At 42.9% G+C, this 15727-nt stretch overlaps 1 protein-coding gene across 2 annotated transcripts in view; it reads left to right on the forward strand.

The window, feature by feature from the left end:
• CHCHD7 (coiled-coil-helix-coiled-coil-helix domain containing 7) overlaps positions 1–7749 on the forward strand; it is a 31819-nt gene extending 24070 nt beyond the window's left edge. For both annotated transcript variants that reach the window (XM_030190152.1, XM_030190153.1), the window contains one exon: positions 7313–7749. In XM_030190152.1, coding sequence (XP_030046012.1) covers positions 7313–7417 — 105 coding nt within the window. In that variant the 3' untranslated portion in view covers positions 7418–7749. The remainder of the gene's footprint in view (positions 1–7312) is intronic.
• The last annotated feature ends 7978 nt before the right edge of the window (positions 7750–15727 follow it).

The following is a 15727-nucleotide window of genomic DNA, read 5'->3' on the forward strand; positions in this document are numbered from 1 at the left end:
GGAGGAATATGTGGACGCTGATAAGAATAAAGCTGAACTGCTTAACTGTTCTGTGTTCGCAGATGAAAGGCTTGAGGGTAGGACCGCAAAACAACAAATGCAAATGGGGATGGATGTATGGTAAACTAAGATGTTCTCAGAGGACTGTGTTCTTGAGGAGCTAACTACAAAAGTAGAGAAAGGGATGGGGCCTGATTGGATACATCCAAGGGTGCTCAAAGAACTCGGAAATTCTGCTGACAAACGTCTGCATTGCTTCCTTACAGTCCAGAGTGGTCCTGGAGGACTGGAACAGGGCAGATTTAGTCCCTCTGCACAAGAGTGGAAGTAAGGAGGTTGGGAATTAGACTGGTCAGTCTGACCTTGGTGGTGAGTAAACTTACAAGCAGAGAGTTGAGGTTTCTCAAATAGAATGCAGGACCCAAGGCAGCATGGCTTCACTAGAGGCAGGCCGTGTCACTCTGCAACAGGGTTGACACCTCGGAAGGTGTGGATTAGATGAGGAAGGACCTAGTGAAGCTTGAGGAATGGTCCAATATTTGGCAACTAAGATTAAAAAATATAGGGTCATGCATTTGGGTCACAAGAATCCGAGGGGACGGTATAATATAGGGGGGTGAAGTGCTTCTGTGTACAAATGAGGAGTGGGACTTAGGGGTGATTGTCTGACTGACCTTAAAGTTTCCAAACAGGTAGAAAAAGCAATGGTCATAGCCAGAAGAATGCTTGGGTGCATAAGGAGAGGGATGACCAGCAAGAACAAAGGTGATAGTGCCCTTGTATAAGTCTCTGGTGAGGCCCCATTTAGTGTACTGTGTGCAGTTCTGGAGACTGCTCCTACAGAAGGATATATACAGGATGGAGTTGGTCCAGAGGGCAGCTACAAAATTGGTAAGCAGTCTTGGACTTAACACATATAGGGACAGGCTTAAACTCAAACATGTGTACGCTGGGAGAGAGATGAGACATTTAATTATCTCAGGGGTATTGATGTACAAGTGAACCTTATTCCACAGTTTCCTTCATTTGAAAGCGGGGGCATTTGATGAAGTTAAGAGGAAATAGGCTTAGGAGGAATCTAAGAAAGTATTCATATAGAAAGGGTGGTGGAACCATGGAATGTCCTCCTATTGTGGGTTTGTGGAGTCTAGGATTGTCAGAATTTAAGAAAGCGTTGGACAAGTACATGGGATACCTTAAGAAAAGGAAGAGTTAATGGTTACGGAGGATGGGCAGACTGGCTGTTGGCCTTTTATCTGCCGTCCATGTTTCTATATTTCTAACCACAGTATGGGGTTTGTGCCAAAAGCTATGTGAGAAGAGGTTTGAACACCTGAATATGTATCCCCTAGAGGAAAAGAGGGATAGGGAGGATGTGATAGACCTTTAAATACTTGCAAGGCATTAATATACAAATCTTTTTCAGAGATGAGGAAGCGAAGAACTAGAGCATGAATTTGAGGGTGCAGGGTAGTAGACTTGAGCATAACATCAGGAATTACTTTTCAGGGTATATGTGGAATGCTCTCCTCCTGGAGGAGGTGAAGATAAACAATGGCAGAATTGAAAAAATGCAGGATCCCTGTATAGAAAGAGGTTAGAGGCAAAGCAACTTAAATTACCTTCACACTTTGTACTCCTATGCACTGTTTAGTTATTTCTGGCCACCTTATTGGGCAGACTGGACCATACAGGTCTTTATCTACTGTCATACTATGACTGTTAGACAAGCAGCCTAAGCTTGAGTCTCCCACTTGAGTGCCTGATCAAATCCAGCTTTGTGTGTACATCAACAGCATTCTTGATAAGTGTTTTTTCTATTAAACAGGGCTGAGGTAGGTGCATAGGTAACATCTCTTGGAGGTGAGAGGCTAATATTTATCTAAGCAACCCACTGCACACAGGACCCCACACATTCAACTTAATACTAGCTTCTGAAAAAAACCTTCATCTCCATGCTTCATTACATTAACTACTTGAGTGCTTCCTCAGTGCTGTCAAACTTTTTATAGCTGAGCAAGAATATATTCTGAAAACTGCCTAGGAAAAATACCTGTGGTTCAGCAGGTACTTCCCCTCCCAAATAAGTTATGAAAGTACAAAACTGTGTCCTGTTGCATTCCCTGATTTGACCTGCTCCCAGGACCACTTCTGCTCTATGTAGGAAAGTGTATGCATAGTGGAATGACGTGTACTTTTCCTCCACAGGGAGAGTAGGGTATTTAATTTACCTATATAAATGGCTTTTTAAAAATTCTTTGCATCTAGTGATACTTTTCTGAGCTTGCTCTTTATTAATGATATAACCCTGTAAAGGTTAAACCTGTCTTTACCTGGTTGGGGGTGGGGGCTGCAGTGGTCCATTTTAGTTTCAGGCTGTTCCTGGCCCTGTGAGGGTCCCTGGCTGCTGCATTGGTGGCTAGGGTTAATGGTTCTGCGTAGTCCAGAGGCATCGGAGGGACTCTGGTGGGGAGGTCACAAAACACGACTGCCCACAATACTGTCTGACCCAGGAATGATGTTTCCTGGGGCCGGAATAGCCAAGAAAATGGCCGGTTTTGGCCTGGTTGAATCCTCAGAGCATGCACAGTTTTTTGTGCACATGCAGTAGTGTTCCAAGGACTCAATTAGACCTAAAGCTGAGCCAAGGCCTCAATTTTTGTATTGCCTGGCTGGCGGTCCATGATTTTCACGGCTTTTTGCAGTTGGAGTTTTTCATCACCAGGGGTCCGTCGGTACCCAAACAAAGGACAGTTGCCAGGTGTGGAGATCCTCGGGAGCGGGATAACAAAGTTTATCAGTCAGTGACTGAAAAAGTTTATTTGGTACACTTTGTTTCTGGGATGTGAGGGGTTGTATATGTATATTTTTTTTAATTTAATTTTTTTAATTTTTGTCGTGGGTTCTGGAGAACCTCTTGGGAATAACTAGGAGGTTTAAATTAGGGAAAAAACTGTTTAAGTGGGGAAACCACAAGGTGGCCTGAATAGGTGGATTTGTGTGAGAATTCTTCAAAGGTGGTGTGTAACATGTTGAACAAATTATTTTGAGGTACATCAAGTAGCTTTGAGACATTTTAAGGTTGTTTTTTTTTTTTTTCTCCCCCTAAAAAAAAAGTGGGGCATCTTTTAACTATAGCTATTTTTGAAATGTAAGACCATTAAACTGTTATAGTAGTGCTTACTTAACCTGGTGATTTGGGTGAAAATTGGTGTCTTTTCCATGAAAATATGCACAAATGGAGATCCTTTATGTTCAAAAAGGTGTGTGTTTTTTTAGCAACCAAGGGTTCTAAATAGGCATTTTGATTGGCCAAGGGCAGGTCAGCTGATCAAGCCAAGTCACCGTTTCCGTAGAAATAGTTTTTCTGGTAGTTGATTGGAAGAGCAGCAAGTGGATGTGCTGTCCTTTCTGGGTGTATTGGTGTGGTTAAAAACCATAAATTTCTGTGTTGAAAGTTGGTTGAGTGAAATTCTTTTAATTTAGTGCAGTGGTTTCCAAACTCAAACCTTTTTGGTTCACAGCACCCTTAGTGTCAAAGTCTTTTTTTTTTTTTTTTTTTTTTTTTTTTTTTTTTGCAGCACCCCACCCCCATAGCAGCATGGAGTCCTACTGTTTTCTGGGTTCTTGCTGCCTGTGCGTTTCACTTCCCCTGAGACTCCAATAATAGCCAAGCCGCCTCCTCTAGGTCTGGCCTTTCGCAGGTGCCAGGCCCTCTACTCCTTGAACACCCTGCTCACCACTCAAGTCCTCCCCTGGTGGGGAGCCGCAGCGATGGGAAGGCTTTGGGACCGGCACAGGCAGCTGTGTGAAAAATGCTACTACTAGAATCGACCTCTAGAGAGAAGAGATGTCTTTTATAAATAAACACAGGAGAGAGAAGCTTAGCCACCAGACCACAAGCGGGTGTGAGAGGGATATACCTCCTTCCCTGGCTATGGCAATGAGAATGTGACCAGCTGCAAGGCAGGTCACTTCCTCCTGTAGTGACTTAGACTGTTTATATAAAACACATGGTTCACACAGACAATTGAGTCTAAGCCAGTACAGGAGGAGAAAGTGACCAGCTGTGCAGTGTTCACTTCTTCCTTTTCTTGCTGCATGATCTACTACTACTATTTAGCATTTCTATAGCGCTACATGGCGTACGCGGTGCTGCACAAACATAGAAGAAAGACAGTCCCTGCTCAAAGAGCTTACAATCTAATAGACAAAAAATAAAGTAATCAAATCAATTAATGTGTACAGGAAGGAGGAGAGGAGGGTAGGTGGAGGCGAGTGGCTACGAGTCAAAAGCAATGTTAAAGAGGTGGGCTTTCAGTTTAGATTTAAAGGTGGCCAAGGATGGGGCAAGACATAGGGGCTCAGGAAGTTTATTCCAGGCGTAGGGTGCAGCGAGACAGAAGGCGTGAAGTCTGGAGTTGGCAGTAGTGGAGAAGGGAACAGATAAGGATTTATCCATGGAGCGGAGTGCACGGGAAGGGGTGTAGGGAAGGACGAGTGTGGAGAGATACTGGGGAGTAGCAGAGTGAGTACATTTATTGGTTAGTAGAAGTTTGAACAGATCTGAAAACGGATAGGGAGCCAGTGAAGTGACTTGAGGAGAGGGGTAGTATGAGTAAAGCTACCCTGGCGGAAAACGAGACGGGCAGCAGAGTTTTGAACCAATTGGAGAGGGGAGAGGTGACTTAAGTGGGAGGCCAGCAAGAAGCAGATTGCAGTAGTCTAAACGAGAGGTGACAAGGGTGTGGACGAGGGTTTTGGTAGAGTGCTCGGAAAGAAAGGGGCGGATTTTACGGATGTTGTAAAGAAAGAAACGACAAGTCTTGGCGATCTGCTGGATATGAGCAGAGAAGGAGAGAGAAGAGTCAAAGATGACCCCAAGATTTCGAGCTGAGGAGACAGGGAGAATGAGAGAGCCATCAACAGAAATAGAAAACGGGGGGAGTGGGGAGGTGGGTTTGGGGGGGAAAAATGAGAAGCTTGGTTTTGGTCATGTTTGTTTTCAGGTGGCGTTGAGACATCCAGACAGCAATGTCAGACAAGCACGCTGAAACTTTGGTTTGGATGCAAGGTGAGATATCAGGGGTAGAAAGGTAGATTTGGGAGTCATCAGCATAGAGATGGTAGGAAAAGCCATGGGATGAGATTAATGAACCAAGGGAAGAAGTGTAGATAGAAAAGAGGAGGGGACCAACAATAGAACCCTGAGGTACGCCGACAGGCAGAGGGATAGAAGTAGAAGAGGATCCACCAGAGTGAACACTGAAGGTGTGGAGGGAGAAGTAGGAAGAGAACCAGGAAAGGACAGAGCCCTGGAATCCAAGCGAGGATAGGGTATCGGAGTATGCTGTGATCTGCCTTGGACTGCTTGACAACTGGCTTGCAAAATTTATTAAAAAAAAACAAACTTACAACTGCCTCTTGTGAGCTGGCTCCAGCACACCCACTTTGCAACTCCTTCCATGGCACCCCTGTGAGTTCATTGCAGCACACCAGGATACCGCAGCATACAGTTTGGGGAAACGCAGATTTAGTGAGTGAAACTTGAACAGTCTTGTGTGTGTATTTAAAACTAAGTTTAGGAAAGTTTTAAATGTACATCTATGGTGAATTACCTTTATGAAGATAAAGGTTTTGTATGTTAAAAAGGGGGTAGGGGGGAGTCACTGTGTTGACTGCATTGTGGATGTACCAGGCGTGGAAGAAAGCATCAAGCCAAAGTAAATTTATTCTTCCAGCAAACGCAAGTTCCAGCTAAGTGAACTCAACACAGGCCATATTTAGGCTGTACAGCCTTCATCGGGAGTACACTGCTGAGTCTTCTCAGATCATATATTCTTCACTAGAAAAGTATGTACGATACTAAAAACTTTGTGACTGTCATTAGTCAGTCAAATTGACTGTTCAGATCGCCAGCATTCCTGCCACTTGGCTGGGACTTATGTTTGCTGGATAAAGAATACATTTACTTTGGCTTATAAACTTTGCATTCTGGCTGTCACAGGTGGGAGAGTGGTAATCATGTTAGCTTAAAATAAAGGATGTAATACTGTGTGTACATGAGAGAAAAAGGTAGAGAGAGAAAAAAAACTGAGTGATGTAGGAATTTGGTGAATCTTGGAAAGAGTGAAGACTTGAAAATGTTGAAAGTTTTTAGATTATTTTTGGAATTTGTGTTTTTGAATGAGGACTGAAAGAGGAATAAACCTGACATGGTTTGCAAATGCTTTTGAGTGAAACTAGTCAAGTGACTGCAATTTGGTGCTTGAGGCTCTTAGTTATAGGGTTGCAATAAAGAGTAAGGGGGCACATCTTAGTTTTTTGTTTACATAGCTAGTGTGGCCACAGTATTTATGCATAAATCCTAGACTATAATGGTTACCTTTTGATAAGGGAAAAAGGGTATTGCCTCCTATTTTGTATCCATTTTAGCTACGTTTATATAAGAAGGCAAAATAATTTGGAGGTTCTTGGATCATCTGAACAACCAAGGGCCCCCATGCAGGCCAAAGAGTTCGGTCACAAGTAATCCCACATCGATATACCACATAAAAGGAAGGTTTTTATCAGATAAACATACTTACCTGGGCTGGGTCTTGAGCTGAACTCTTGGGAAGATCCTGACAAAGAGGGGGAAAACAGCACAAAGAATCAAATTCTTTTGTAAAAATAGTGTTTTAGTCACCATATAGAAAAAGTTTACACTTAAGTACTGGTTTTCTATTAACATTATCAGATTTTGTTGTTGTGAATCTTGTTCGGTATGTTCTCTGAGAATATTCCTGTTGAGAGAACAGTATGATAAAATTAAACTCACATATTAGTATTCATTTCTTGGAATTGATACATTATTTAGTTTGAGAGAACTGAATTTAATTTCAAATAGGAATTCTGAAGTATTCAAATTTGTTCTTGGTTGTGGATCCATCTATTTGTGGAAAATCCTAAAATTTAGTCTCTGCCCTCCTTCGGACTTTGAAGGATGAGGTTAGTTCTATTTGTCCTCCTGTTCAGAGGTGCAGTTTGAGGTATTAGTTATGACATATATAGTAAAGCTTTATGTGGGGGGGGGGGGGGGAGGAGGTAACAATCAAGAGATGTAATAAGCTTTCTAGCTGAAGTGCAGTTGAATGTCACAGCCTTTGTTAATTTTTCAGTTGCAACTGGAAGAATGTTTGTCTAGGGATAGTAAGAGCCTTTTTGTAGTCTGTACTTGACCAGTCCATGGCACAGCCATCCAAACTAAAGTGAAGATGGAAATTTCTCTAGTTCATACAACTCTTTATTTTTCTTTTTCTCCCCTGCCCAGCATACAGTTGTGATGCAGAGGAGGAGGGATGGAGTGAAGCCTGACATGCCTACAGCTGCAGAAAGAGTGAAGATTTTAGAGGCACTGGGACAAATTCCATACTGATCATCATTTAACAAGGACAGATTTTAGGGGAGTGACTTCTAGTCTCCTAACTTAAATTTTACATGTATGAATATTGGACTGCATTAATTTGATGATGGAACTAGTTTTTATCTGAAGTGCTCACAAAGTAGTCATCTTTGACACCTGTAATCATAAAACAAACTTAAATTTTGGTTTGTCTTTTGTTGAGTTGCTGCCCCTCAACCTTCGAAACATGGTTTACCTTTCTGTAGTATTTTTGTGGTGGTGTGGTACAAAAACAAATACTGTTAAGTTACTCTTTCTGTTGAAGCTGAACTTTTTTTTAACTTTAAAGCTGCTTTAAAAACTTGGCTTTTTATCGGTTATTTACTCCAGAATTGCATACAGAGTGGTGCAGTAACACCATGGCGCAAATACAAAAGTATATAAATTCTTTTTTTTTTTTTTTCATTCTTTTCATAATTGTTTGCTTTCTTAGCTACTGCACAGTGAGCAGAGGGTTTCAAAATATCAAGGATGCTACCTAAATACTTTGGGCAGTAACTCATAATGTAAAACATGGCATCACATAGCTATAGTGTGGGTTTTCTTTCCCCATTGTCATCTGTCCAGTCTAGTAAGGTCCTCCTGCAGTTCTTCACTATCCTCTTTTTGATGGCTAACATCTTTGAAAACTGTCATCAGTTTGTCATAGGATTGGGGGGGGGGGGGGGGGTGGGGGGGGTTGGTTGGGCAAGGGGGGGTGAGTCCTTCTTTAGCTAAAAATTCATAAAAAAATTGAAGTTTCTTTAGATTTCTAAATGGATGTTGATATAGTGGGACAAAAGTGTTTAAGTTGTGAGAATATGTTTACATTTGTACGAGTTAACTTCTAGTGCACTACATGTACAGCAGGTCCTGGATCGGAAGGGACAGGTGACAGATCTTCCGTACCGGAGATCTGTACTGTGGTGGGCTTGTCCAGAGTGATAGGATGGGAAGGGGGTGGGGGTGGGGGTGGGGGTGTGGGATTCAGGAGATGCGGGGGTATAGGCGTATAGCTAACCGCTACGCCACAGGTTAGAAGTTTTTCTGAGAAGCCTGGCGCATATGGAGGCGGAGCCCCCTCATATGAAGGCAGGGCCATGGGTGCGGTGGCATCCAAAGGTGGATGTGCTGGGGTTTGGGAGGTGAGCAGAGGTCTGGACTTACCTTCTTGCTCCCCAATAAGGATAAATTTATTTATGGCATTGAGATGTTTATCTCTGGATTTCCCTGTTTTACGGGAGTCATAGGCAATAGGCACGCAATTTAACAGGTTCAAAAGAACCGGAGGCAGGCCAATCAAGGGTCTTATCATTGGCATTCCGAACTTTAAACAATTTCTCACAGATACGGGTGAGGGTTTTCTTTTCGGGAAGAATTTCAGAACTGTAGGTAAGGGCGTGGTCATGGTTGGAAAAATGTAAGGCACAAAGTGTACTACAACTGGTGTTAATGTAACTATGTGCTGGGTTGTATTAGAGTGTGACAGGAGTCTTAGAGTAAATAAAATACAACAAATCTGGCTGAATATCTAAATCTGCATTAGAAATTGAGTCAAACAAAAATGAAGTGAATTTTATACTTACCTGTTTTCAGGGCTGTCAGTTCTCCAAGGAGACTTCACAAAAGAGGGCTATTCAGATACCCCACATGTACCCAAGGAGGCCTGTGAATACATTTAAAGTAAAAAGAAAGGGTTGCCTACAGCAATGTCTTAAAGGTACAATTTTTTAGCTGAACTGGACAAAAACAAAAAACTTCAATATGCACACAGACAAAAACTTTCAATATGTGTATGGAAGAGTGAAGGTACTTGGCAGACCCTGTGGTCCAAACCTGAGTTATTAATTAATGCGTCCATTAACTATAACCTCTTGTAGCAGGAGCCATTACAGGACACTGAAGATGCGGTCACCAAAAAATATCATAAAATCCCTCGGTGCACCTTGAACTGGAAAAAAAAACCCTCGGTCAACTCTAGACCGGACAAAACCCTTGGTCAGCTGTGGACCGGACAAACTCTCGCAGTTTGATCACTGTAAAACCTCTAAAAAAAAAAATGTAATTGTCAGCTAAAATTATAGTACCTAACTGAGGGCAAACCCAAAACCCACTTGTTGGTATTCACAAAGGGGCATAGGGTCGCAATAATTGTCTGTAAAGAAGAGGGACCCTAAGAAAAACCCACAACGTCGTACAAGGACAGTAAGTGTCACAAACTAATGGGGCAAATTATTGGAGGTGGGAATCAATCTCAAAAATCTTCCTGTACAATGCCTAGAATCCTAAAAAAAATACCTTGGCAGAGGTTAAAAAGGTGCTTCATACTCCCTTTATTATTGTAGAGGAAAGAGCAGCAGCCAACACAGACTGTAGCAAGTCTGGAACCTCTACAAAGGGGTGGGGTCAGTCTCCAGTAATTGGAAACTGGCTAACACAAAAAATAAAAGCAATGTGTGACCCAGCTGGAGGTGATGATTTGGGGAAGCAGTCATTGGGGGGGGGGGGGGGGGGGGGGACTGCGTGTGTCAGACTGAAAATCTAGAGATAGAGAAATATAAATCTCATCGGTGTTAAGTAACAGGTTACTCGCATCAGTCTGCACGTTGAGAATATGTTGATAAGACAGTTGTACCAGCTCTGAGATGTGAAACTGGAGTTTAAAGGTGTGAAAATGTAGGGTAGTAAGTTAGGTAGATTTATGAGCAATAAAGTTGATAGAGGACAGGCAATGAGAGGTTAAAAGAATACACAGGTAATGACTGTTTTGACTTATACCACCTCAGCATGGGACAGAGAGGAAAAAAAACCCCGAAAGAATTACTTTAAAATGCAATGTGTCAAATCAACGGCAGCCGTGCTTTGTGTGAATCAGTTAAACTACAGCCCTTCTCTGTAGGGCTGAATTGATAAGCGAAGCTTGGCACACCTCCCAGCAGCACGACCTTGAGACACTGAATTGTAGTGCTCGTTAGGGAGAACGTTAAAAGTGAAAGAAAAAAATAAATTCCTTAATTTAAAGTGTAATTCTGTGTCTAAGGTGAATGAAATTGAAAGAAAAAAGAATTTAGAGAGGCAGATCCTAACCCCAGAGGGGAAAAAAAAAACATCCTCTGGCTACCAAAAATGTTAATTTATTAGGTCTGCTCTCTCCATTTGGGCAGCGGAGCCATGGCCCTTTTACTATCCTGGACAGAATTGCATATCCCCTCTAAATACTTAATTACCCCACCCTTGTATCTGCTCATGACAGTGTTACACAGTCAAGGCAGTATAAACCTATGTAATTAGTAAGGAACCTAGTATTTAGTAGATAAGGAAATTATAGTTTATTTGATACCTTACCCAAAGACAGTACAAGTAGTTCAGTCATTCATATGGTTGAGCAGCAGTTCACGACGCATCTGTCACCCGCCTTCTCTTGTAGCCTTCCTTCTGATTTAATACACCTCAGACTGCTCCTTTGGACCCTAGCTCTCGCACCAGAGCCCTTTGGCCCTTATCAGTTGATAATGATTTCACATGTTCTCAAGCTCTAAGTATAAACAAGATATGCTCAGAGCACATCTTGTGAGATGACTTCACAGGTCATTTTGCTCTCCTCAGCTCCCCCCTCCCTTTGGGTATTCTCATCCTACGTACATCTAACTTCTATTAGCCAAAACATCTGTCTCATGACTTCTCACAGGTGCCAGGCCCAGGATTGTGTACAAGAGCAAAGCCCCCCTCCCTTGCCAGCTCTTTGGGAACTCACTTCAGCTTGTGCTGCAGTAAAATGTATTTTGTATCAGAGATGTTTTTTGATTTCAAGAGGCATAGCTCTTAGCTTGAGCCATTGGCCTGTATTTTACTGAGAGCAAAGGCGAGCATATTTCTACTGAAGTACAATCACTTATATACGCTCATTAATATAACAGAACATACATAGGCAATCTGACAATCCCATCTATTGGATATATGCTAATATAATGGTTAACATTGATTGGTTATGATAAGTTGGCCAGTATTTACTGGAAAAGCTTAATAATAGACTAGCTGTTCCTGGAAGACTGTCATCTTCCTGAGGAGTTACCTTGTTCTGTTTTTCACTAAAACATCTGTGACCACCATGTTGCTAAACGATGTTACTCTGATTTTCCACTTATGCCCGTTCCTCATTCTTAGGGTTACCATATGGCTCCAGAAAAAGGAGGATGGATTGAGCCAGCCGGGTTTTACTTACATTGTTTTCCATTGAAAGCAATGGAAGTAAAACCTGGCTGGCTCAATCTGTCCTCCTTTTTCTGGAGCCATATGGTAACCCTACTCATTCTGCTGCACAACAGATCATGAGTTCTGCAGTCACACTGAAGTTCAGGTTAAAGACATGGGCCTGTAATGTTTTTTTTCTCATTTTAGATCCTGAACCAAAGTCAGGCCTTGAACCAAAGCTCATAGCTGTAATGATGATAGACAGGATTTTAAAAGACCTCAATCATAACTCCCCTAGCCATCTCTTCTCCAAGCTGAACAGCCCTAATCTCTTTAGCCTTCCTTATATGAGAGTCTATCTGTCCCTGTAATCATTTTGATACACTTCTCTGTACCTTTTCCAGTTCTACTCTATCTTTTTTAGAGATGCAGTGACCAGAAATGCACACAATACTCAAGATGCGGTTTCATCATGGAACAATACAGAGGTATTATAATATTCTTTAATTATTCTCTATTCCTTTGCTTATGATTCCTAATATTATGATTCCTTTTTAGCTGCTGCCACACACGGAGCAGAAAATGTTAACAAATTGTCAACAGTGATACCTAAATCCTTTTCCTTGGAGGTGATTCCAAATGTGGAACCTGGTATCATGTAGCTATAATTTGGGTTATTCTTTCTAATGTGTGTCACTTTGCACTTGCTTACATTACATTTCATCTGCCATGTGGATGACCAGTCTTCAACCTCCCAAGGTCCTCTTGCAATTTCACATAGTCTGCATGTGATTTTTTACAATTTTGAATAGTTTTGTCATCTGCAGATCTGATCACCTTACTTGTTCCCAGTTCAAGATCATTTATTAATATGTTAAAAAGCACCGGTCTCAGTACAGATCTTTGCGGCACGCCATTATTCATCTTTCTCCATTGAAGGGCAGATAGATGTTCAAAGCAAACGTGGGTGCTAGAGATCATTGTTGCCTGTATTTGCCCATGCTTCAGGATCAGAGCCGGCCAGCTTGTGTAACAATGTGCTCGCTGGCTCTGAATGCTAATAGCATGCAAATACATGCAAAATATCTGTATTCCTCCCCGATGCTCGACAGCCAAATTAGGGTGCTGCTACCGCTGTACACCCTACATCAGCTCAGAGCTGGTGTTACAGAGCATTGGGGAAGAATGGAGAGCTCTGTCCAGCATTCATCTGCATGCTAGCAGGCCCCTCATCCCCCTCCCACCAGAAGATGACCCATCCGCTACCCTGCCACCAGAAGAACCCTCCCCCCCCCCCCCCATACCTTCAATGATTGAGAAGGAAGTAGCATTCCTTCTTTCTTCCAGCACCGCTCCAAAATGGTGGCGCCCTGCCCAGCCCAGTGCATTCTGAGATGTGCTGAGTGGAGCTTCCCTACCATATAAGGGAAGCTTAGCACATCCATCGCATTTTGGAGGCAGCGCTAGAAGGAGGGAATTCTACTCCCTTTTGTCATTGAAGGTATGGGGAGGTTTGGGAGGTCGTTAGACCACCAGGGAAGGGCTGAAGGTCTAGCTCTCTATTCTGCCGGGGAGTGGGGGTTGCATCATGTCAGGGTCTTCTGTGGGAGGGAGGGACTACAGGTCCACTGGACCTCCAGCCCTTTGGAATGTTTAACAAGTCCAGGCTTTTTTGTGACAGCCTAGCCCTGTCAAACAACTGCTGCGGAAGGATTGTGCCTTGAGCGCATGCCCAGGCACAGTCCTCCCGCAGAAGTCCCCTATGATCATAATTAATAGTGCTTATAATTAGCATGCTGTTAGCTTTGATCATAGGGGCATTATTGCCCCGCACTGTTCTGGTGCTAATTTTAGAGTGCTGCTTAGAGCAGCATGGAGCTTTTAATTATCTGCACCTGAGAGAATTGTCCGTTTAACCCTAATCTGTTTTTATCTTTTAACCAGTTCCCAATCCACAACAGAACATTGCTGCCTATCCCATGGCTTTTAATTTTATCAGGAGCCTCTCTTGAAGGACTTCATCAAAAGCTGTCTGAAAATTTATACACTTTATCACTTGGCTCTCAATTATTCACATGTTTATTTAAGCCTTCAAAAAATGTAGCAACCAAGGTGTACTTCTTGATATTTCTTTTTCCCAGAGAGGGAGGTTAATGCCAGGAATGCCTTCCTGATGCAGGTGGTGGAGACAAAAATGGTGGCGGAATTCAAAAAGGAATGGGGATAAACACAGAGGCTCTCTTTAGAAAATAAGTGGTACAAAAAAACAAAACTTAAGGGTTGCATATGTGTTTCCATGTCAAGTGGTGCTTAGGTTGCAAAGCTGGCTGTATAACTAAGGCTGGTACTGGGCTGGCTTGTACGGTCTATTTCCCACATACAGCAATCCAGATTAGGGAAGGCTGGAGAGAGCTTTGACGGGGACTGCAGTAATTTGGAACGTGAGGACAGTGCCGGACAGACTTTTATGATCTGTGTCCCGCAAATAACGTGACAAATTCGGATAGGCTGGAATGGACTTTGACAGTAACTCCAGCGGTTGGAACATAAAGACAGAACTGGGTGGACTTCTATGGTCTCTGTCCCATAAACACCAAAGAAAGAAAGACCATGATCAAGTATATAAGCTCACGTTCTTTGTTGATTTAATCTTGAATTGATAATGAATGTGACTGTTGGGCAGACTGTATGGACTGTTCAGGTCTTTATCTGCCATCACTTGCTATGTTACTATGATGAATATTGGAAGACTGGAAGTGTAAATATGTAAATACCCTAGGATTTATAAAGAGACCATTAATTTAGTAGTTGAAATTTTACACCAAAAGTCTTGGATTGGCACAAAAACCTCTTTTAGCAAAGTGAATTGTTTTGATATAATAAAGATACTGTCTTGTTACAAGTATACCAGTAAAATTCTGTTTTGCATAAAATACAAATCCTGGAGTGGAGAGTTTCTTTGGATTGTGAGTCCAGTTATTTTACTCCCAGACTGATGAAGAGAATAAGTAAAAGTGAGGCTTAAATCCCTATAGCCTACTGGGATCAAGCCTGGCCTTGGCCTGCAGCCAGCTCAGTAGTATAAAACTTTTGTTGTGGCACTAGTTTGGGTACCCCAAACTTTGGGTTGAGACCAGAGTTCCACGTGGGGTGATAGGGTTAAGCCAGAAGAGACTGTTTAAACAAAGATAGAGACGTTGAGCAATTTTCCAGGTACTGAAAGCAGCCTGAACTGGGGACTGACAACAAGCCACCAGAGTACTGCAGGCATACCATCAGAACTGTGAGTACCTGGGAAGTAGTGTGAAGTCTGTGAGACAAATATGTCTGTTTTACCTATGTTTGCAGTGAGGGGATGGAGGAGAGCAGGCCATATTGTTAATGCATGGAATACTGGGAGTGGGTTCCCATTGGTGGACCAACATGCGTGATGTCAGACTCTTTGAAGGAGGGCGGAGGTCAAGCATGAGGGCCTGAGATGGAACACATGGGGATAAAAGTTGTGGTGAAAGTGGAGTTGTATGGACAGGAGGTGGTAGAACGAAGCGAGTATGGCTCACAAGCTGAAAGTGACAATCGAGTTGGCAGTAGAGGACAAAACAAGCATGGGCCGTATCATCTGCCCATGTTGTGCACATTGTGGAGAGCTAACCCCGGTGCATCTGTGCTGCGGCAAATGTGGCATGGGGTTCTAGCAGTGCAAAGAGAGAGCGCCAACCCCCCCCCCCCCCCACGCACACACACTACGGACAAGGAGGAGCAGCTAAGCGGCTGGAGCGACATCTGGACCCAGATTCGAGAGAGGAGGATGGCCAAGTCTGTGGCTCCCAGTACTTCGGGAGAGGACTCCATGAGAATGAACTTTATTAAAGCAGAGCCATCAGTAATGGTGAACTGAAGTCAGAGCCAGGGTTTTAGAGGGCCCGGCCTAGCAGCATCAACAACTAAGAGTTAGGAGAGTGGAGCTGATGTGGAGTTGAGCATTACTGCCCCATTGACCCAGTAGTCTCGACAGCTTACTGGACTGGATCTGTGGATGAGAACAAGGCCCAAGAAGTGCTGCAGTGAAAGAGACTGTGATTTCATTGGAAGGAGCCCCAGTGGTGGGGAGAA

This window comes from Microcaecilia unicolor, chromosome 1 (genome assembly GCF_901765095.1).
Source record: "Microcaecilia unicolor chromosome 1, aMicUni1.1, whole genome shotgun sequence".
Classification (NCBI taxonomy): Eukaryota; Metazoa; Chordata; class Amphibia; order Gymnophiona; family Siphonopidae; genus Microcaecilia; species Microcaecilia unicolor.